We start from the raw sequence: 24645 nt of genomic DNA on the forward strand, positions 1-24645 counted from the left end.
CAGGTCACGATCTCGCGGTCCGTGAGTTCGAGCCCCGCGTCGGGCTCTGGGCTGATGGCTCAGAGCCTGGAGCCTGCTTCCGATTCTGTGTCTCCCTCTCTCTCTCTCTCTCTGCCCCTCCCCCGTTCATGCTCTGTCTCTCTCTGTCCCAAAAATAAATAAACGTTGGAAAAAAAAAAAATTAAAAAAAAAAAAAAGAAAGATTAAGATTTTTTTAAGTTATTGCGCTGCTTGCTTTAATAAGAGTATTTACTTTGTAGCTTTCCTAGAAGAGTAATTTTCAAAGTACAGATCTCAACCCATCAGTTGTTCCTAAACTTAGGGAGGTAAGACCTACACCTGTTAAAATTAAATAAAACAATTATAACTTAATAGAATGCATCACATGTCAAAAATAGAAATTTGGGTTTCAACTGTAGAATATATATATGTATTTATATAAAAATCACATGTACACACATGAAGGGAGTACATGGAATAAAGGTAAAATGTTTTACTACAGATCATCCTTTTTAAAAACTTGAGCCTCGGGGCGCCTGGGTGGCTCAGTCGGTTGAGCGCCCCACTTCAGCTCAGGTCACGATCTCACGGTCCGTGAGTTCGAACCCCATGTCGGGCTCTGGGCTGATGGCTCAGAGCCTGGAGCCTGCTTCCGATTCTGTGTCTCCCTTTCTCTCTGCCCCTCCCCCGTTCATGCTGTCTCTCTCTGTCTCAAAAATAAATAAACGTTAAAAAAATTCTTTAAAAAAAAAACAACGAGCCTCCCTCCACCCCAGTATACTTAAAACGTCTTTTCATCTATTGGTTAAGAGAGTGAAATCTGACACTATCCAGTGTCAGTGGGAGAGCGTAAATGGCACTGTGCCTTGGTGCGAATGTAAACTGTTGGACCCTTCAGGAGAGTTAAGCTGCAGGTATCAAACTTTTAAACATGTTTAATCCTTAAAATTGTTATTTCACATTAAGGATCCTAAGGAAGAAAGTACAGTATGATGTTTGCATGTAACATTCATCACTGTATTCGTTTAACGGAAAAATTGGAAAAAAAAATCTGTGTCCACTAATGGAAAAATTGGTTAATAAAGTATGGGGCTCCCACAAACTAAAACACTATATTCAATTTACATAGGAAAATTATTTTACTAGAATAAGCCAAAAACAGATTACAAAATAGTATGACATAGTGTATAAAATATAACCCAAGCAAATCAACTGAATGTTTACCAAAATATTAAATGTTTTTTGCCAAATGGTGGATTTTGGGGTGATTTTTACTTGTTTATTCTTTTTGTTTGTGTCCAAATCTACAATAGTTATAAATTTCATTTTACAAATACTAAAAAGTTATTTTCACTTGGGAAATTAACTGAATTTCCACAGAATGTTTAAAAGCATTCAGCCATTAAAATAAAGTTTCACAGGGTGCCTGGGTGGCTTAGTCGGTCTGGTGTCCGACTTCGGCTCAGGTTATGATCTCTCAGTTCGTGAGTTCGAGCCCCACAAGGTCATGATCTCGCAGTTCTTGAGTTCGAGCCCACATCAGGCTCTGTGCTGACAGCTCAGAGCCTGGAGCCTGCTTCAGATTCTGTGTCTCCCCCTCTCTCTGCCTCTCCCCTGCTCGCGCTGTCTCTCTCAAAATAAATGAACATTAAAAAAATTTTAAAGTTTCACATGACTTTTCATTAGTATATCCACTACCTAAACCTAGTATCTCCCACTGTGTGCACTAGGAAAGGAGCCTGGGTATGGGGTTCCTGACCATGTCCAGCTGCCTACAAGTTAGGACAGCCCATGAGTGAATGTGTGTTGGCACAGGGGAGGGGTGGACCCGGAGATTTATTTCTCAGGAGTCTGTTCCCAGGTCCCTGGTTCCCCTTAGGCCGAGGCATATGAGGTCAAAGTATGGTGTTAGGAGTTAATTGTACACTAGGAAGTCCTCAGAGGAGCCAAAGTTCTTTGTATACTGCATAGTTGTTTTGTTTTCTTACTAAAATAAATCCTGACACTGACAGCTATTCCTGCTGTTCAGCACTACACCAGGACCCCTTGGGGTCAGGTGCTTATTACTTTAGTTCTTATTTTTCCAATTAAGGGAGTGGAAGCTACTCAAATAAATCTTCCTCCTTCCTCATGCTTCAAAGCACATTTACTGTTCCTAACCCAGTTTTGGTGGGCTATAAATGTTTACATGTCACTAATGATTGTACTTTTATTTCCAAATTCTAATAGAGGACACAATTACCAAGTGCCATTAGCTGTTTTTAATCAACCAATAAGCAGTAGTGCTATGTTTTTTGGTTTTTTTCTTTTTGCATTAGGATTCTTAACAGTCACAGAAGCCCACTTTCACATTTGTCCCATCTGGATTATTTTTCTAAATGCTTATTGTGTAGCTTTATTTTCAGCCTCATTTTTCTTCCATCTGGGTTATCCTTTTTAGAGGTAAACCTCTTACCTTAGAAAGCCTGAGATTTGTATTTAACCTGTTTGCCTGTCCGTGACCTCTACTGCCATGTTTTCCTGAGCCCGTGTTTCCCCCACCCGTCACTGACTGCCTGAGTGCCTTCCTGGGCCGCTGCCACCTCACCCTTTCTCCTCATTCCTTAAAGCAGCCCCTTCGCACCTCCCCAGATGCACACACACAGTTCCTGTGGTTTCAAACATTCACGTTAGTTATTAGACTGAAAGGAACAGAACTGGCTTTGGCTTAAGACAGAACAAAACAGGCCTAGAAAGAGTTCATCTCCACATAAGAAAAACTGTTGGGAAGTTTAGAAACTTTATACAGAGATTCAGTAACCACTTACCAGATTTTGTAAAGAAGACATAAATAGGAGCTGGCCCACATGGCCTTCAAATCCTTTCCAGCCACGAGTTTCCACAGTTCTGGATATAAGTAGACAAAAGTGTTAGACACTGCACTCTCCACAGGGAAGTGAAGGACACTGAAGTTCCATTTGTAGTTGGGAATTAGTCCGGCAAGACACCTAGGCTGACTGGGGGACAAGAGGCAAGCATCTCATTAGCCTGCCAGCACTGCTCATCGCCTATTCAGAACACGGACACAGCCATGTGCTAGCTGGGAGCTGTCCAATGCGGCTTTTCTATTAGTTGCCTTTAAAAGCTATAGCTGTCATCACTTCAACAGCTAAATGCCCACATCGAAAGGACGCACACTTATGTCCAAGGTAATGATCGCAATGCCGCTAAATATTTAGCAAGCTGCTGAGATCTCCAGGGATCTGGTCTGTCATGAAAGCGATGAAGGGAGGAGCCGGCAGGGTGCTGCTGGGGTGGTACAGGGGGCACCGCTTATATTCACAAGGCCACGTGGTCCAGGCATAGCGAACAGCAGCGGGAGTGCCGCGACAAGAACTGACGTTCAGGGCCAGGGTCTGGGCTGAGAAAGTGCCCATGGGAGCTGGGAGCCACTTGCACTGATGGTCACTGCAACATGAGATCTAGTAAGAGAATCAGAAAAATAGGAATGGTTAGGTCAGTTAGGATACTCCAAGAGACCACAAGGGACAGAAGGAGCCACTCTTGGCCCAGGATCCATTTTCTACAATAACCAGAACAAACCCAAACCCAGGTTGGTGTGATAATGAATGTTCCTGTGACAAAATAAATCAATTTTTAAAAAAATATTAAATTACTGAGGTAGACAAGGAAACATAATCACATAGAGCATTTAGAGAGGGCTCCCCTGAACCTCCTTGCTGTGAGCCTTCCGACCAGACAGCATAGCAGGCAGGAAGTGAGGGAGCGGGGCAGTCCAGCTGCTGCTACAACTCCAGCACTCCCGAAGGGCTTGGGGGGGGGGGGGGGGGGGGGGGACGAACAAGGGGCACAAAGGAACCTTGGACAGAGAGCCTTTCTCAAACCAGAAAGCAATCCAAGGAAGGGGACATGAAGTTTTCAGTACCCCAGGTTAAATTCTGTCCTGCTCCCCACTATGATTCTGGGTCCAGGTGACAGGCCGTTCTGCCATGAGAGAACTAAAGTCAGAACGCAGATGTCTGGGGAGCTAGAACTACCTAAAACCCAGTGTCCAAAGAAGCTCAGTGGGGCAAGCGCTGCCCTGAGGCCTGTGGATGTTGTAGTTAGGACTCCAGAGGAGGAGCAAGGATAAACCCGTGTAATTAAAGTCTGTCTTTAATACTCTTTCATTCCCTCCAGTGCCCTCTTTTCATACAGCAACCCCCTCCAACCAGCCTAATGGCCTCCTGGTTCCCAAAGAAGCTCATTTGCATGTTCCAATAGGAATGCCTCACCCCCACCCCCAACTAGGGAAGAAAGACTACATAAGCTCTTTAATTATTAGCCCTAGTTCCACAGTGGAATGATCCTCGCTACGTGCTAGAAGAAAGTAGTTTCATTACATTAATTTACAATGAGCTACAAATTCCCAAGCTAAGCCTCTCAAAGGAAACACTAAACTCAAAGACTATCAGAATTTGCGACAGTGTGACATAAAAAGACATCCAAGATGAGGGAAACACTCTGGAATAAGGAATCTTCCAAAGGTAACCTACAAATAAAGCTGCAGGCCCTTGCCAGAGCAAGATGGATGCTCTCGGAGCGAAAAAACAAAAGGAATATTTTAATGTAGATTCATTTTCCTTCCCTTGATTGTCCTATCAAAATTGCCCCTAAGTTAAAGAATTAATAGCTACTTAGTCACCCCTCTGAGATAAACTCAGCCCCGCCAAAAACCAAGATCCCCTTCACAGAAATGTTACAATTAAAGAGATGATGGGCCTCGTGTGGAGAAATCCTGACTCCCAACCCAGGATGAACCCCTATTAAGTTCTGGCTATTCTCACCTCAAATATTTTGTCCTGCTTCTTCACCTGGATTGCTTGTGAATATGTGAGGGTTTAGCAGCCCCCTGTCAGCCAGGAGTTCCATCTTCTCAGGCAGTGGTCCTTGAAAGATCAGTTTCTCACCATAGGCCACAGCCCGGGCCCCCAGGTGCAACCTGTAGGCCACAGTCTGTTTATCTCGAGGGTGGATGCTACGGAATAAAGAAACAGGCAGAGAACTTTGGGTTTTCACTGAACAATAGCCACATTTAAAAACCGGGGGTTGGGGGGGGGAAGGATTATAAAAAGCACCCTTTAGGAAGGTAAGAACAAAGTTGACTGAATCTAACAGGTCAATGGCTCGTCAGCTTAAGGGACACGGTGAACGGTAGCCATAATGGGGCTCCGGGCATCCTATGGGTTAGAAACCTTGAAATAGCAGATGACTTGGAAGGAAGGAATACAGGTCCCTGAGGGACGGAGGAAAGGCACTGGAACCAACCTAGGAGGGCTAACTTAAACTTACTCCAACCACTGGCAGTCCTGCGTTTCATCTGAATCAGGTGTTCACATGTTCAATGAATAAAACCCTCCAGGTTCAGATAGGACAATCAATAAATATTCATTTGCCCAAAAATAAATATTCGTTTAAGTTCCCACTATAAACCAGACACTGTGTGGGCCCCATTTCATATTTCAAATCCCCTTGTATCCCACAGCTAGCGTGTGGTAGTCATTGGAGCTGTTCACAGATATCCCTTTATTCCTCCTCTGAGTTGACGGAAGAATTCCGTGCCTGCTCTCGCTGAAGCCAGGCATGGCCATATTACCTGCTCTGAGCCAATGCAACGTGAGTAGAAGTAACATGCGTTACTTTCATTGCCAGTGTGAGACTTTAAGGTGACCGGGAGCCCAGATCAACTTGGAACCTCCATCACTCTAGATCTGTGAATGACTATAATGAGCAAAGCCTCTCTGTTGACCTTCTTTGGACATGTATTGTGAACAGGAAGTAAAATGTTGTCTCATCAGGGCACTGAGATGTTGAGTTACTGCAGCACATCCCCAGTGTAAATGATTGATAAGGCTCCGAAGGTCCAATCCTCATAACACCCACTCTCTGCCCCTCACAAGTGAACATCAGAATGAAGGCCACAGACAAAGAACATAGATTATTGTTCAAGCAAAGCCCAAGAAGCACCCATACCTGCCATAAGGGGACGTCCTATCACAGAGATCCATTGCTACTGCCATGAAAGTGTTGGGCATCCTCACGTTGGGGACATAGCCAAAGTCTGCTGTTGATGCCAAGGATCTGGGGAAATTTATCATCTGAGGTTGCAGACAAATATGAAGATAACTGGAAAGTAGAGAATGTTGCATCAGAATTTTACTGCATCAGAATCCTACACCAGAGTCTTTTTTTCACATATAGACTCTGCTTCTGCTTCATTAATCTGTTCAAATACCATTCAACAAGTATTTACTGAGTGTCTTACTGTTGTGGCTCAATTCCCCTCACCCCACACAGCGTATCTGTGCCCTGCTCTCATCAAGAGGTGGAGTCGATTTCTCCTCTTACTGAATCTGGGAGAAGCCTGTGATTTTCTCTGACCAACAGGATGCAGGGGAAGTGATGTGCAGCTTCTGAGTCATTGCCTCAATGGCCCTTGGCTTCTGGTTTCATTCTCTTGGAACTTGGAGATGGCCATGTAAAAAGAGTCCAGCTACCCTGCTGGAGAAATTACATGGAGAAGGGGACCCTGGAAACAGGAAGACCCTTAGAGGAGAAAGGGGTTATTGTCCCAGCAGTCCCAGCCAAGAGGCCAGTCATGTGAACGCTAGAGGCTCCAGTTCAAATTAAAGCCACATGAGCAAGACTGGCTGGCATCTCCTAGAGCAGAGATGAACCATCCCAGTTGAGCTCTGCCTGGCTGACGCATGGAATCATGAGCATCATGAGCAAATACAATGGCTGATGTTTTACAACCACTAAGTTTGGGGGAAGTTTGTTACAAAGCAACAGGTAACTGATACATCTGTATTTAACATGGTCAAGTGCTGTAGGGAAGCAGAGAGGAATCTGCCGAGAACATGTGGTAAATTGCATCAAAGACCCCAATTCTTCACACTTTCCTATATCCACAGCCTCTTTCCATATGGTTTTGTGGTTTCTCCCACTAAGAAAACGAGTATAGGGGCACCTGACTGGCTCAGTCGGTTAAGCATCTGACTCTCGATTTCAGCTCAGGTCATGAGTTCACAGTTCGTGAGTTTAAGCCCCACTTCGGGATCCATGCTGACAGTAGGGAGCCTGCTTGGGATTCTCTCTCTCTCCCTCTCTCTCTGCCCCTCCCCTGCTTGCTCTGTCTCTCAAAATAAATAAACTTAAAAAAAACAAAGTGTATTTCCCTACCACTTTCTGAGCTCAGTCATATGGTTCGCTTTGGTCAACAGATTGAAACACAAGTTTATGGTGTGTCAGTTCTTAGCCTAGGGCCCAAGAGACCTGAGTGGTCCCATTGGCTCCTTCACATTTCTGCTGTCACCATGACAAGGACATGCCTAGGCTAGCCTATGGCTCTCTGGAGAAGGAGGAGAGCTGTGGAAGAGAGCTGCCTCTTCTGACCCATGCCAACCATGCCCAGGAGAAAGCAGAGCCCCCACCCCACTCGGCCCCATCCCTGCCACTGACCCACAGAGATATGAAAGAGTTCAGTGGAGCTCAGCCAAGATCAACCAAACCCCAGCTATCCACACATGTGAGCTATAATAATAGTTATCTTAAGCCATGGAGTTTTGAGGAGATCTGTTACACAGCAGTAGCTAACCAGCACAAGTACTTCACAGCTTTGTTGGTGGAACAGACCTAGACATAAGAAATGTTAATAAACAAGGGGTGCCTGGATGGTTCAGTCGGTTGAGCATCGACTCTTGATTTTGGCTCAGGTCATGGTCTCACAGTTCATGGGATGGAGCCCTGCATCGGGCTCTGTGCTGACAGCACAGAGTCTGCTTGGGATTCTCTCACTCTCCCTCTCTCTGCCTCTCCCCTACTCACACACACTCTGTCTCTCTAAAAATAAATAAACATTTTTAAAAATGCTTTAAAGAGAAGTTAATAAACAATAGTATAAATATAGCATGGATTGAATGTTATATTGGAGCCAAAGATAGCAAGTACTCTGCATAAGAACAAAGTTTATTATTATAAGAAAACACAGCCTCAAATATGTAAAAAAGAAAAAAAAAAAGAAAAGAAAAGAAAAGAAAAAAGAAGAGAAAAGAAAAGAAAAGAAAAAAAGGAAAGGAAAGGAAAGGAAAAGATGGAAAGGAAAGGAAAAGAAAAGAAAAAAGAAGAGAAAAGAAAAGAAAGAAAAAGAAAAAGAAAAGAAAAGAAAAGAAAAGAAAAGAAAAGAAAAGAAAAGAAAAATGGATGGGCCCAGAAATATAAGCAACCACTACAAACAGGACATGTTAGAATCTTATAATGTAAAAAGGTAGGAAGTAAAAGGGCAATTTTGAGAGCAAGAGAGAGTAACTGAGCTGAACTTGAGGGTTTATGTAGGAAAGACAACGTTGGAAAGATAGTGAGGCAAGAGTTTGGATAGAATTCATACTTTACCTATAAGCAACAGGGAATCACTGTAGAGGTGACAGCTGGAGGACACTGTGAATGTACTAAATGCTGCTGAACTGAATACTTTAAAATGGTTAATTTTACATTATATGAATTTCACCTCAATTCAGAAATTAGAGAGCCAGGGTGCCTGGGTGGCTCAGTCGGTTGAGCGTCCGACTTCAGCTCAGGTCATGATCTCGCGGTCCATGAGTTCAAGTCCCATGTCAGGCTCTGTGCTGACAGCTTGGAGCCTGGAGCCTGCTTCAGATTCCGTGTCTCCCTCTCTCTCTGCCCCTCCCCCACTCATGCTCGCTCTCTCTCTCTCTCTCTCTCTCTCTAAAATAAACATTTTTTTTTCAACGTTTATTTATTTTTTTTGGGACAGAGAGAGACAGAGCATGAACGGGGGAGGGGCAGAGAGAGAGGGAGACACAGAATCAGAAACAGGCTCCAGGCTCTGAGCCATCAGCCCAGAGCCTGACGCGGGGCTCGAACTCACGGACCGCAAGATCGCGACCTGGCTGAAGTCGGACGCTTAACCGACTGCGCCACCCAGGCGCCCTAAAATAAACATTTTAAAAAAAAAGAAATTAGAGAGCCACTGAAATTATTGGCATGATAAAAGGACTATTTCAAAGGATGAATCTAGTGATCATGCAAATGATCCTGTGAAGAGCCCGAAAACAGAGAGACTGGTTCAGAAGCTACTAGAACATTCTAGACACATAAGAGAAAGGCCTGACCTAGGATAGCAGTAGGAATGGGATGGGCAGGAATAAGATAACCTAAAGGACAAACTGACAGAAGCAGGCAATCACCTTGGATACGGGATGGAATACAGGGAAAAGACAGTATCCATCCTTCAGAATCTGTAACACCTAATTATCTGCTTGGGATTCTGCAGATGTAGGTAAAGTCCTCTATCAGCTGACTTCAAAGAAACCAAAAGAAGAGTATGTGGAGAGCCCAATTCAGATAAGCCTTTAAAATGGGGTACATAAGTCAGAAACTCCTACTGGCCTTCAAGAAGTCAGCTGCCATGAGTTCTATAGCTTCAATGAAATGAATTCTACCAATAGCCACCTGAGCTTGGAAGAAAACCCAAGCCTCAGATGAGACCCCGGCTCTGTCCGACACCTTCACTGCAGCCCCAAGCAGAGGACTCAGCTAAGCCATGCATGCCCTGACTCCTCACCCATAAAACCGTAAGATAATAAATGTATGTAACATTATTTTAAGCGGCTAAACACGCAGTGATTTTTTACACTACAATAGAAAACTAATATACTAGTGAAAAAAACTTTCCAGGCAGAAGGAAAGGAAAATGGCAGACTCTAGGGCAGAGTAAGCCTAGTGTGCTTAAAGACAGTAAGGCAGCCGGCATAGCTGAAGTGGAGTGAGCAAGGCAAAGAAAAGTAGGGGCAGATCACACATCATTTGTTGACTTCACTCATATGGAGGAACCACAGGAGCCTTCTGATATGGCGTGCATTTCAAAGGATCACTTTAACTGAAATGTTGAGAATATCCTAAAGGGGGTGGAAAGGTAGAAGCAGGAAGACCAGTAAGGAGGCAATATTTCAAGGAAGAGATGATGGCGCCTTACACTAGTGCAGGAGCAGTAAAGGTAGTAAGAAGCTGTCTGACTCTGCAACGTACTGAGTAAACACTTTCATCTAAACTTGAAATTGATAGACTCCTGGAATGCCTGGGTGGCTCAGTTCATTGAGCATATGACTCTCGATTTTGGCTCAGGTCGTGATGCCAGAGTCGTGGGATCGAGTCTGGTGTTGGGCTCCGCACTGAGCACAGAGCGTGCTTAGGATTCAATTTCTCTCTCTCTCTCTCTCTCTCTCTCTCTCTCTCTCTCTGTCTCTCTCTCTCCCTCTACCTTTGTCTCTCCCTCTCTCTCAAAGAAAAAAAATTTAATTTTTAAAATTGATAGACTCCTACTCCCGCAAAGGACAGAGACTCCCAGAAAAATTCTCCAATACTACTATGACGCATGTGGTCCCACTCTTTCCTCCTTCCTTAATTCTCTGATATTTATATCACCATGTTCTCTGATGTCGACTGCAACTTATTCTTAGCCACAGTCCAGGCAATGAGAGGCATCAACCTATTATCCCTTTGACAAACCATGATCTAACAGTAAGTCAAACCACAAGCTGGCAAACATCCTGGGCGAGCAACCACTGTCTTTGGGCCCCGTTGGAAATCTTCTGTCCCCATCAGGGGAGCTACATGATGAAGAGAGTGCTCCCCACAGCCTTCTCACTCCCATGGCCGGCAAATACCTGAGATCATCCCAGACAAACGTGGCCAAATGAAGGCTTGAAAACAGGGAGTTTTCTGCTTCTTGACCTGTTCCAGAAAGACTAGAAAATCATCAGGAAAACACTGGTGAGGTTGCAACAGCAGCAGAAGGGACGTGATCTGGAACTAAGGGGACATTTCCAGTTCTCTTATCTCTCGGCAAATCTGCTTTCACATATGAAATGATAAAAGGTGCTGAAGCTTCACAATGGAATTTCACGAGAAGACCCAGTGAGCAACACTGCTTCTTCCCACACAACACCCAACAGACCGAAAGTGGAATCATGCTCGGCAGCCAGGGCCATAAGGAGGATCACAGCAGCAGAGCCACCAGAAAGAGTCTAGGGTAAGTACGAGGCTGAGGCCCAACACCGAGAGATGCTTACACGGCCGCTCAAGCCAAGGAAGTGGTCTCCAAATGGCCGTTTGTGGAGAATTCCTGCAGCAATTCTCCAGTTTCACCACGCACTGGCACTTGACAGGTGCACTTGACTCGCTTGCACTATGACACAGTGGCCACATGGAGGCACCAGCATACTCCATACCCAAATGAAATTCTTGTTTTCCCTACTCTGAGATGCGCTAGGGTGCCGTTCAGTCTCCCACAGCGATTAGTAGAAATACCACCGCTAATGAAGGCATATAATAGCCAAAGAATATAAAAGGGGCCCCATTCAGAAGACTTTACAATAGCATACTGTATGTACTTGGCACTTCACTCCCGTTGCTCCACACCCGCTGTACAAAAGCATCTCCTCAGGACTCCCTAGCCTCCTGGTCTTCTTTCCCTCCCATGCTTCCGGTCACCTCACTACTAACAACTCTCAGATACATGTGTCCGGCCCGGGGCATTCTGCTGAGCTTTGAGTCCTGCGTCTCTAACCGTGCTTTAGTTATTGCAACCATCATTTCAAACTCAACACCTCTACAAAGCCAATTCATCTTTCCTTGCAGACCAACTGTCCCCCCCCCCCCCCCGCCCCAGATTTTCTGACTTCTCTCACTGATGAACATTATCTGGCATGTGCCAGGCTTTACACGAGTTAGCTCATTCAATACTTAAAATAATAATCTCCCTTTTTAATATCTGGCTCAAGATCACAGAGCCGAAGGAGCGTCAGGGCTGAGATGTGAATCCACGCAGACTAGCTGCAGATCCATGCGCTGAACCATTATTTTGCCAAATGTGGTATTTCTCTTCAAAGGTATATGTTTGTGCTCCCAGTTTTCCACAAGTAACCAACATATTTTTGTCGATGGTGATCAGTTAAAGCCCCGAGTCTGAGGGACTCCTGCGAAACAGTAAGGCCTAAGGGCAATGACCAGGTCTCTCTGATTCGCACCGTGTCTCTAGCACCTCACACAGTTCACGGCATATAAGCAGCATACAACACACGGTCTGAATTGGCTGGAGTCACATTCAAATCGCCATCTACACGGCAAAGATGAAAAAGAACCTCAGAAGTCCAGATGTAGTTTCCACCACCAGAAATACAGATCTGCTGACAGGGCTGGCTATTTTGACAATAATGAGTAGAATAATCTGGTTTCGAAGTCAAAACAAAGGTAAGAAGGAAGAAAGAAAATGGTTGTAAAGTCAGTATAAGTGGAAAGAAGGTCCATAAAAGTCCTCATCCAAGAAAAGGCGTGGTGCAGTAAGACAAGGTAGAAGACACGTGAGGACGGTGAGCAGAAGGTATCTGCGGGACATGCAGAGGCAGACATCTGGAAGCATGTGTCCAATTCAAATCTTAAAGCCTGTTCCATTAGTATGTTGTGAGCTGGGCCCCGCTTTTCTAACACCTTACTTGTTTCATTTCCTGTATTTCAGAAGAGTCGCCGCTTACCACCCTGCTAAAGAGTGTAGGTCTTGGAGGAGTCATGTGAACAGGTAACGCAAAGCCATCATCAACTTGGTTAAATACGTTCATTCCTTTCAGGCGAGGACAAGAGCAGAATCCTTCTGTCTGGTTGCCACTAATTAAAAGTGTGATTTCTCTTGATATATTTTTTCATTTATGTGTTAGACCATATTTAATAACTGCTGACCAGTTAGGTCCCGAGATACAAGTGTGATTCAGGAAAACATGATGCCGTGTGCGACTGACATGCAAGGAAAATGGGGGAAGGAGAGGGTGCTAAGAAATCACCCATCAGGGGAAAGGAGGTGGTGCATCCCAGATGCTGGACAGTCACAGAAGGCTTCCTAACTGATGTCCAGGCTGAGATCTAAAGGACAAAGTTGGTCAGGAGAGTGCAGGAGAGAAAGGGTGCTCCAGGCAAAGAGCAGGGGCAGTGGGCTGGGAGTGAGAGACCAAGGTTCACTACAGGGGCTGGAAAGGACAGCACCAAGTTAGGGAGGGCACGGCCAAGTACACACATAGCTGCTAAGAGTACACACTGAACACAAATTCATAAATTTCTACAGAGAAACCTGAGGACACGTTCAAATTAATGTTCAATTTAATGCAGCAATTTAATTTCTGGGAATTTATCTTATGGAAAGAATTAAGCACGCATGCAGTGATTTAGCTACAAGGACAATCAACACACCACTGCTTACAAAAGCAACATGTTTAAAGCAACCGAAGGGTCCATTTCTTGAGAACTAGTTAAATAAACTGCAATACAACCATATTTCAAAGTATTCTGCAATCATTATAAATTGTGCTCAAGATTAATATTCATTGGCATGAGGGGCGTCTGGGTGGCTCAGTCGGTTGAGCACCCAACTCTTGGTTTTGGATCAGGTCGTGATCTCATGGTTTGTGGGTTTGAGCCCCACATCGGGCTTTGTGCCGACACAGCAGAGCCTGCTTGGGATTTTCTCTCTCCCTCTCTCTCTGCCCCTCCCTGCATGCTCTCCCTTTCTCTCTCTCTCCTTCTCTCAAAATAAATAAATAAACTTAAAAATATATTTATTGGCATGAAAAAATGTTCGCAATACATATGAAGAGAAGAAGCAAGGGGCGCCTGGGTGGCTCAGTGGGTTAAGCGCCCGACTCTTGATTTCGGCTCAGGTCATGATCTCACAGTTCATATGTTTGAGCCCCGCATGGGGCTCTGCGCTGATAGCATGCAGCCTGCTTGGGATTCTCTGTCCCTCTCTCTCTGACCCTCCCCTACTTGCTTTTTATCTCTTTCAAAATAAATTAACATTAAAAAGAGAGAGAGAGAGAAGCAGCAAGATATGGTACAGTATTATGGTATGGATCCTCCTGCGAAAATACATGAACAGATTCTGGATTGTGCAATTGGAAATGTTTTAGCTTTTTTTTTTTTTTTTGCTTATCTTTTAAATATCTATAATGAACATGTATGTATTCGTTTTTTAATAAGAAATATTACTGGGGCGCCTAGGTGGCTTAGTTGGTTAAGCGTCCAACTTCCACTCAGGTCATGATCTCATGGTTCATGAGTTCAAGCCCTGTGTCCGGCTCTGTGCTGATAGCTAGGAGCCTGGAGCCTGCTTCAGATTCTGTGTCTCCCTCTCTCCCTGCCCCTCCCCTACTTGTGCTCTGTCCCTCTCAAAATAAATGAACATTAAAAAAATAATGTTCAATAAAAGAAATATTACTTATTAACTTTTTTTGAAGATGTAATTGTCCCATCAGTGAACTGAGATGAATTAAATCTTACAGTTAGTTCTTGACCAGCAGACTATGAGGGCAAAAAAAGGAATATGGATTCCAGGAAAGAGACCTCCACAGGACACCCCCACCCCAATACCCAAAACCTGCTTCCTCTCAACACATACCTGGACAAATCCAAACGGGAAGAAACGCTCTGTCTGCCCCTGGGAGCCACGGTGGAAGGCTTGACGCCAGTCTTCAATGAGCGCAGGGAATGTGCAATTGTACAGGTCCCTGTTAACATTTATATTGGACTCCCCTAAAAACAGTCCAGATTATGAGAGGGGGTTGGGGTAGATGCAAACATGGCCACACATTATTCCCCAACTTCTACCCCTGCCCTTCCATGAGTCTTCCTGCAGTCTCTCTGGACTGGCCTTGTCACTTGCTCTGGCCAAGGAGGCATCAGCAAACATAATGCAAGCAGAGGTTTGAAGAGTGCTTCAGCTCTGGGGTTTGCTCTCTCTTGATATACTTGCAACCCTGAGGCTGCTGTGTAAATGATAAAGAATCTGAATTAATTTGCTGAAGGATAAGGGACCACTTGAGTACCAGGGTGCTCCAGCAGTCAACAGACAGGAGGGAGAGGCCAGCCGAGGCCATCCAGCCACCAGACACCTGCCGGGTGGCCAAAGACACATAAAAGATCCCGAAAGAAATTAACCAAAGTAGCCGATACAGGAAAACTACCCCAATAACCCACCAAATGGGGAGCCAAATAAAACTATTATTGTTTTAAGTCCCTAAATCCTGGGCTGGTTTGTTACACAGCAAAAGCTAACTAATACAATGGAGAAACAACAAATTAACACTCACCCTGGTACCATATCATCCCTTTCAGAGTCATATTATGTAGTGGGTGGATCATGGCATTCCAGAGAACAGAGTTCTTACTGGGACCGGTTACAGAATCAGACTGAGTGAACCTAAAATTGATAAGAAGCACAAGTATCATGAGAGAGCTAGTGACTGATCACATCATGGTCCCTAAACTGGGTGTCTATCCAACTTTCATCTGGGGTAAACGTCTGATGATAGCAACACAAGATTAGACCGAACCACTCTGTTTCCCATGAAAACATGTTGAATAGCCTCCAACTTTCATATCTATCCAGGTTCTTCCCAGGATAAATGTATCAGTCAGTACAAGTTCGGAGGGGGCCATCCCAGTTTCCAGATAAGGTCACTAAAACCAGAGAAGAGGAGTATTTTATTGTGAGTGTCTCATGCAGACAATAAATTTACTTAACTAGTACTCAGTTGATGCACACTTGGATTTTTTTAAGCTTTTTTCTTATCTTCCTCATAGCTAAAATCACTGCATATAGGCTTATTTCCTTAAGATAAGTGCCCAGAAATGACATTGCTGGCTCAAAGGGCACATTTTTTTTCAAAGCTTTAAACGTGTTCCTAAACTTCTCTGTAAAATATGTATATGAATTTATACTCATGGGAGGTGTGGATGAGTATATCCACTTCCCCACACCCTTGATGGCATCCCTTCACGTCCCCAGAGACCTGGGAAGCCTGGCTCTACCTAGATCCCTCCCACTCTACCTAAGCCATTCTGTCAGTCCCAAAGTGGAAGGTCTTCCCTCCCCGACAGGCATGACTTTACCTAAGCTATACCAAGAGCTGAAGTTCAGCCTCTCTCCAGGGCCCTTCCCAGATTTAATGACATAATATTTATGAAAACAGTTCACAGACTATTAATCTCTGTGTTAATATCAGTGTCAGGATTTTAATAACTATTCCTTTCTTCCCCACCCCATGTGTTCTTCCTGATCCAGCTTTTCCTGATCGTGCTTTCATAATCAATATACTAATACATCTCTTTGATTACATGAATATTTGTTCTTCATGTTACAGTGTTTATTCTCATGGACAATAGAGCACAGTGGTTAAGAGCACAGACATTGAAGCCAGACTCTGCCACTTACCAGCTGTAGCCATGAGCAAGTTACTAAACCCCTCTGAGACTTAAGCTTAGTAGCTTAGTATGTTAACAGTATCTACACTTGTAGAGGTTGTTGGGAGTAGTAAGTGAAGTCATACATATAAAGTGATGATAACAGTATCCAACAAAGAGAAAGCCTTCAGTAAGTATTAGCTATCACTATTATTAAGGAAAAGGATCATAATTGCTTCCTGACATATTCTCAGATGATCGTGGTGCTGATGAAAATAAAAATAATACCTTACGGTGGCACCTGGGTGGCTCAGTTGGTAAAGGGTCTGACTCTTGGTTTCAGCTCAGGTCATGATCTCACAGTTTGTGAGTAAAAAGCCCACATCAGGCCCTGTGCTGACAGCTCAGGACCTGCTTGGGATTCTCTCCCTGCCCCTCCCCAACTCATTCACATGCTCTCTCACACTCTTTCTCTCTCAAAAATAAATAAACTTTAAAAAAAAAGAATACCATACATGTTCACAGAATAAGTTACATACATTCAATACATATTTGGACATTCAACACAGATTTGGCTCCCCAAAGGAAACCATGATCCTTCTGTCTTACATAATTTCCAAGGCTTTCTCCCAGACCTCAGGATGATTTCTTACCCTCGTGTAGGAACACCACAGGTTTTCAGTGACCTTCCAGAAGACCAGGCTTCAATGGGTGTCCCACCCCACGAGGAGGAGATCAGCCCAATGGGATAATGCAATGTGTCATACAGGTTACGCCCAAAGAGCCAGCACACTGCTGACATGTACTTGAAAACTCCATGGCCTAAGTTTTCTGGTCAGAAAAAGTTAAAGAAAAAAGACAGAAACATAGTAGTTTACATATAAGTCACCGGGTTGGCACTGCAAAAGATCCAAACTCTCTACAATGCGGGCACTCAAAAAGTTGACAGTGTAATACTGGGAATTCAAATAAATTTCAAATGAACTGTGAAACTGAGTGAGCGCCTTCTAGGTGCCAGGCACTTCTAGATGGCTGGGATACAGTGAATAAAGAGAGATGGAGAGACATGGAGCCTCTCCTCATAGCTCTTACATTCTACAGAATAAGACATTCAGCTGAATAAAATAGATGACCCAATATGGTTAAGTGCCTCAGGAGGTACAAACAGGTGGTAAGGAGTTTTAACAGCAAAAGTAAGAATATCAAATGAAAGGCAGATCACAAAAAGTCTAAGAATGACCCCCTCTCCTGTGCTTCCATTAATCTTCTAAGCACAGTGTTTTCCTTACCCCCACTTAACTATTAGCTACTCGAAGGCAGGGCCCTTATCTTCTTCACTTCTGGATCCCCAATGTCTAGTACCTAATGCAGAGTCAGAAAATTCACTGGCTGGTGCCGGGTGGCTGTGGGTAGCTGGTATAAAGGTGGGTCCACTGACAGTTAGGTATAAGGAAAAGGTAAATAAGAAGGAAGGGAGAGGGAATGCAGGGCTGGCGTTCTATCCAGAGGAAACAATATATTAAAAAAGGACACAGAGTAGGAAAAATGTTGAAAAGTATGTGACTGGAGCCTAGACCACAAAAGGGGACGAGTGGAAGATAAGACAGGAGGGGAATCACATCTTGGAGGAGAGAAAACAGAAAGCCACTGAAAAGGCTTGGGAATGAGAATGTGTGGAAGGCAGAACAGCCTTCCAAAGATGTTCACACCCTGATGCCTGCAACCTGTAGGTGTGTGACCCGAAGTGGCTAAGGGGACTTTGTAGAGGTGACTGGGGTTGAGGACATTGAGACGGGAGGAGTACCATGATTAGATCAGAGGCGGCTCCTTCATACCGGCCAACCTTCCCCACCGCAGTCAGAGAGACGTGACATGACAACAGCAGAGGAGGTGGCAGAGATTTGGAATATGACAGCGACTTGACCTACTGTGTTCCTCCCCAGATACCTGCTTGCCTCGCCTCTGCCAGCTGATCGCCGAAACGTCGCCTTTCTCAACTGAGACCCCCATGGCCACCCTCAATGAGAAACCACGACCCCATCCCAGCCCCCAACAGTCCTACTGCACCCCCTCCCCTGATGTATTTTATTTATATAGTTCTGTCTCATTAGCTTACACCCCCATCCACCCTATCCCTTGATCCCCAAAAATGTATTTGGTCTCAGAGTTCAGAGAGTAAAAAGGGGATAATAGGAAGGTATAATATATTATCCAAACCTAACTGATTCCTGAGTTTGGGATACCATGTAAGGAGAGTTCATAGACCAAGAAATTTATCCAAAAATTTACCCAAATCTCTTCAGTTCCTGAGTTCTCATAGGGAGAATTCAGATAGTGTAATACTGAGGACCAGACACTTTGTATGGAATTTACTAATTGTATTAAGCATTTCCTGTATTCCTCTGCACTGGAATACAAGCTCCATGAGAACAGGTGTCCTTCAGCAGGGTCAAGGGCTAGAGTGCCCAGAGTGTATAACTGGAAGAACAGCAGCAGCCTTGAGGTGAAGAAGTTGTTGAGGTGGAAGGAGAAGACAAATTACCAAGAGTGAACATAGAAAAGGCAGTGAAAGGAATGAGGACAGAAAATACTCTAGAAAAGTTTAACAGAGCAAAGGAGAGTGGTGAGACACCATGAGAAGGGGGGTTGTCATGTTTGTGTGTGTGTTTTGTTTTGTTTTGTTTTGTCTGCTTAGAGTAAAAGAAAGGCAGAATCTGAGAGCAGAGCCTGTGTCTGTCCTGCTCACTGCTGTGTCCTTGGGGCCCAGCACAAAGCCTGACACAGAACAGGTGGGAAATAAAGATTTTGTGCTGAATGGACATGGGGGTGAAAGACCAGAGCTCAAGGGGTAGAAGGCCCTGGAAGAGGAAGCGCCCACATCACAGGTAGCCCTGAAAGGACAGCACTCAGATGTGTTCAGACACAGAAACAAAGGAAGGAAGAGAAAAAGAGAAGAGCATTGAGGCAGTGTTGAGAGATGCTGGCAGAGCTCATGTGAGTGGCCTCAGTCTGTTCAGTGAAGCTGAAGGAAGTGTCATCTGCTCATAGCAGGGGGGAATCTTGGGAAGAAATGCATGAAGCGGCTACCCCCAGAACTCGGGTGGAGGGTCAACGAGAAATGAGTATAAGGGTGGCTGAATCCTAATAAATAGATCAGAACCAAATTCAGGGTTCCAGAGTCCTCCTAGGGCACTGACCCAGTACGTAAGAGATGGCACACGTTCCACAGTCACTCACCTGAGGTGGGCTTAGACCACTGCAAGTCAACCTTGGCCAGGTCCTCCAGTTCCTGCTCTGCCTCAGTGAGCGACACAGAGAAGATGCGGACAGACTGATAGGCCGCAGTGTTAGACAGCTCTCTTGTCGCATTGAATATCTAGGAAAACAGACAGGAATGTCATTTCTTACATCAACCTAGTGGGCGGCCAACTAGCCTACCACCTCTTAGTAAACACTACCCAACCTCTGAGCTCTTCTGAGCCTTCATAAACCAAGATCAAATAAATAACCCAAACCACTGATGGGCTGCTCTGAATCACCTTGATACACCTTGACAAACACAGACCATGGTGAATCCTGTCCCCAAAGAAGGTAGGAATACCCTGAAATTTGAGATCTCAAGGAGCAAGTCTGAATTGGATGAGGTTTAGGCTAAAGATCAACTGTCAACTAGACCCACTGTAGTATCTTGAAACTAAAATGCTTCTAGACAGAAAAAGTAACTGATAACACAAAACCATAGCATTCACGTCTCTCCAAAATGGAGCTCAAAAGGCCAGGGGGAGGTAGGTGTGTGTAATCCATAACACAGAAGAGAGGTGTCTTCAAAAGGAACACACCTGAGAGATGGTTGTTCGAAGTACTAAGACATACTGAAATATCTCAAATGTTTATATTCTCATCTCATCCTGCCCAATCACTCAAGAAAGGCACAGAAGACAGGGCAATCTGAAAGGTGATGTTCAGCATGGCTGCAGACAAAGAAAAGTGTCCACCCAAAGACCCCACTTCTCCCCAGATCCCTTCACAAAACCTCACCAGTTGCCAAGAGTATGACAGGAATGGCTTGGAGCTTTTCTGGACGAAACTGCATTATACTGAGTAGTTTCTTTGTTAGTCATTCCTCTGTGAGCTTATACAAAAGTGCCAGTTCCTTCCATCCTGATTTTTGAGTTATGCTTTTCTTTTCTTTTACAAAGAACATAGATTGTAAATGTATTGATTTGTTTTGTAATTTGGGTGCCTTTTCTTGTCTTCTCTATCCCCCCACCCCACCCTGGACCAGTCTGGTTTTCCCAAAACAAAGGGCTAACAGGCGCATCGGGAAGCCCAGTTATCATTGGCCTCAGGGAACAAGAGCTCCAGCTGACGGGACTGCCACAGCGAGAGCGCAGGAGGCTGGGATACTTTCCATTGGCCGCTAGCCACCGAGTGTGCAGCTGGCTCCCCTTTCCTCCCACCCACCACACAGAATACAGCTGGCCCTCCAGTCCACAGTGTAAGAGAAACCCTGGAGCAGCCAGAGTGCCCCCACAGGGCCTTTCAATGAAACAGACTGCCCCCTTGAATCGCCTTTTGACTTGCCACTGAGCCTGCTGTGGCCAATAAGACGGCCAGATGCAGGCGAAATGTCTCTCGGATCACTACGGGAGCCACAGCCTTGAAGTGCCCCCTGGGTAACAGCAGCTCTAGCCGGTGGGGGTCACCGGTCTTCACGCTATCAGGACAGAGACTACATACGTTCTCGGGAAAATTCCATAGGAAATCCAGACACGTTTGTGCAAAATCTTGCCCGGCAAGCGAAATGTAAAATAAACAGTCAAGAGTGAAAACAGGCTAAAGCACTCACAGTCTATTCTGGCAGGAAAATTATTTTTCGGCAGCAAGTACCTGTAAAAAGTCACCTCCCTTGAAACCAGCTCCTCTCTGAGCACTAAGGATGGTATGCTGCTTCCATGGAAACCGTGGATGAAACTGCTTTCCTTCTCTCCTCCCACACTAGCTTCCGCACTGCCTGGGAACTCAAGTGCCGCATCGCAGTGAGATGCCAGCTTGGGGAGGCGGGTACGGGTGAACATGCTACTTGCCTCATAGGCCCGTTGCTAGCGCGGTGGACTATTCAAGGCCGACAGGGTTGCGGTGTTTGGCACTCTCCCGTGTCACCAGCACACAGATCTGGATCCAAAACACCGACCGGGAAAAACTCGCATTTTCAAATTCACATTTGTGTATTATCTCAAGCCAAAACCTGAAAGCCACAGCAAGCGTTTAAAAAAACGCTTGGGGGTGGGGGAAAATTCTTGCTGTACCTGATGACAATTACTTCTGAAATTGGTATCCTTTCCCAATCTCACCAAGCCTTCTTGATGGAAGCATTTCCTCGGGGATATGGGCAGCAAATTCAGGAATAAAGAGATTTCAGGAAGATTTTCATTTAAATGACACTTGGTTTCCCCCGCTGATGAAAGGGGAAGCCTTACTCCATCTGCTGAGATCAAATTTCATCTCATCAAACACCTCAGTGTAATTATTTTCCTACCAAGTATTTAAATGAGGATGTAAATGAATACCAAGGTATTTGAAGTCATTAAGGCTGCTGCGGTGGAAAGAGTGTACCACTGCCTCCCTGGGGACAGGCCGTTCACCATCAAAGCAGCTGCTCGCCTGTGTTCATTTTGTAACCTTTATGCCACATTCTTGAATTAATGAAGAAACGTCAAGAATCTATTTCCTCAGAGAATCTTGGCATGGGGTCTGCGTGAGGGAGCAGGGCCCTTGTGTGAGAGTATGTGAGGCTGTGCGCACGCGCGGGGAATCCATACCAAAGAACACAGGGGAGCTTCACTTAATAAAGAATTTAGGGTTTCTAAGTTAGAGTCCCTTCTACTACAGTAGAATATAGCAGCTTTAAAGTTGAGGCAATAACTATAAATAAGCCAGCCACCATACCTCCCATGAATCTTTTATTGTAATACAGTATGAGCCCTTTGCTTCTGGATTTTGACTTCTCTACTTGTAAAGGAACAATGTCAGATTGCCAAGATATTGAAAACTGGGCTTCCTTGTCTAACACTGGCCATCTTCTTCTGAGCCTAACTAGAAATATCCAAGTCTTAAGACCTACCCTGAGTTAGGAGGCGACAGATGAACATTTAGACTTTTCTCCATTTATACACATCTCACTCAGTGTTATAAATAACACTCAATCTTAAAATTCCACTTTACCCTAACAACAAGATGGGCATACAATCTGCCATTTCCCTCATTTGAATGTGAAGAGTGGTAGGTTATAGTAGAAATCTTACCTCCTCAGAAAAGTCACACGGAGGAGGGCAAAGAGAAGAGACAGATACCGTGTCTGGGTACATGTGTGTGCATGTGTGCATATGTACATGTACATGTGTACGTGTGTGTGTACGTGCATGTCTGTGTTGGGCGTCTTTAGAGGAAAAAGGAGCAAAAGGAATAAAGGAAGAATCATATAAAGCATGCTTTCGATCAAAAAATAAAGTTCTATAGAATGTTAAGAGACTAGAAAACTTGGCTTTTGACACCATCAGCACCTAAAATGCTGTCTTGCAAACTAAGCGCATGATTTAAAACAAAAAAATAAAAAATTAACATGTGGCTGTGTCAGATGGAATTCTTTTTCTATCTCCCTGTATCTCAGAGCTTATAGCTTTAATCTAATGCAGAAGATGCTGAAGAGTAAATTCTAGGCAGAAAGAATGTGTTTACTCTTAACAATCAAAATCTGATTTAGCTTGACAGAAAATGAGATGAGATCCCCTGGCACAGCCTGCTATTGAGAACCTGACTGTATAGATACAAATACATCTGGTCCATGCCTTTCTGTGCAAACAGGGAACTATAATCAAAGCATTCAAGAAAGGACTGTTTTGCTTAGTGAGTTAACAGCAATCCCACTTCTAAACAAAACCATGCTTTCTCTCAAGATATAAAACTTCAGTTTTGCTTCCAGCCACTTGGGCTGAAAGGGAGCCCGGTTAAAGTTCAGTTCGATAAACATTTAAATTCAAAAGTTCCCACATATTTAAGTAGGGCAGGAAGCAAGAGTAAATAAGATACCGGTTGTGAAGACATAAATGCAAGAATTTAGATTCTGAATTAGAAAACTAATACAAAAATGGAGTAGGTATGTCCAGAGTAGGATCTTTTTAGTAGCATTATTTAGTAATTAGTTAACAAAAGAAAAAGAAAAAAAAAAAAAGCAATCCGGGGTAGAAGCAATAAAAGCAAAATAAACCACAAAGTATGTGAAAGGACTCAATTTTATATATTTAAAAAAAAATAAATGAATTGGGGTGCCTGGGGGCTCAGTCGGTTAAGCTTCTGACTTCAGCTTAGGTTAGGATCTTGGCAGTTCGTGAGTTCGAGCCCCGCATCGAGCTGTCTGCTGTCAGCACAGAGCCTCCTTCGGACCCTCTGTCTCCCTCTCTCTCTGCCCCTGCCCTGCTCATGTGCTCTCTCTTCTCTCAAAAATAAATAACCATTTTTAAAAAATGAAATAAAATAAAAATTTTTTCAAAAATGAGTTGAGATCATAGTATAGTCACAGAGATTTTTAAACCTCAAATTTAAGTATTCCTCAAAACTGGAGAAGCATAATGAAAGAAAGGCAGGAAAATAAATATCAACTTGAGGAGAAACTAAGTTTCAGGGGAAGAGCTAGGAAGACAATAATCTTTTCAAGTTCTTAACTTATTAAAGGAAACAAATCAAAGTACACAGAACATATTTGTGCCAACCCATAATGCAAACAAAACCATTTATTCCTAAGATTCTTGTTTATTTAATGGGACTCTTCATTGCAAACTGAGCCTTCGATAAATCTTTAAGGGATTAGGCAAGTGCATATCACTTTCTTGTTTTTATAACTTTCTTTTAAAAATTATAGTTAGTTCATGCTCATTATAGCAAAATCAGAACATACAGACAAGGAAAGAAAATCAATCCCAGTTTCAAATCTGCCAAAGAACTTAACTCAGATTACTTTCTCTGAAGTTCTGATACTGCATAAAAAACCTTTACCCTTCTGTCAGCAATATTTCAAGCTAATATAGTTTCAATTATGTCTGTGAACTTGCTAATATGTTGTCCAACCCTGATTTTAATTTAAAAGAAATAACAATGATCTCCCTTGCTTTCCTTTTTAAATCAGACAGCTTCCACTAAACAAACGAAGAGGGGACAATTCTGAGGCCCAAAGCTCTAACACCATCACCCCTATCCAGAAATCCACCCTCTTCATTCTAGACAGTTTTTGTGTCTAATTAGAAAGTAGAGCTGATCTTGAAAATAAATCTGAATGCCAAAGACATACAGCACCAAGGCTTTTGT

The 24645-nt window shown here is 44.0% G+C and overlaps 1 protein-coding gene across 1 annotated transcript in view; it reads right to left on the reverse strand.

The window, feature by feature from the left end:
• Positions 1–2651: 2651 nt before the first annotated feature.
• Positions 2652–24645, reverse strand: part of SIAE (sialic acid acetylesterase) — a 38951-nt gene continuing 16957 nt past the window's right edge. Inside the window, 9 exon segments of the mRNA XM_030331702.1 lie at positions 2652–3461; positions 4827–4877; positions 4879–5017; positions 6013–6117; positions 6119–6165; positions 14501–14634; positions 15192–15301; positions 16938–17115; positions 19522–19660. Of these exon segments, the coding sequence (XP_030187562.1) occupies positions 3207–3461; positions 4827–4877; positions 4879–5017; positions 6013–6117; positions 6119–6165; positions 14501–14634; positions 15192–15301; positions 16938–17115; positions 19522–19660 (1158 nt within the window). The 3' untranslated portion in view covers positions 2652–3206.

Source organism: Lynx canadensis, chromosome D1, assembly GCF_007474595.2.
Source record: "Lynx canadensis isolate LIC74 chromosome D1, mLynCan4.pri.v2, whole genome shotgun sequence".
In the NCBI taxonomy this organism is placed as follows: domain Eukaryota; kingdom Metazoa; phylum Chordata; class Mammalia; order Carnivora; family Felidae; genus Lynx; species Lynx canadensis.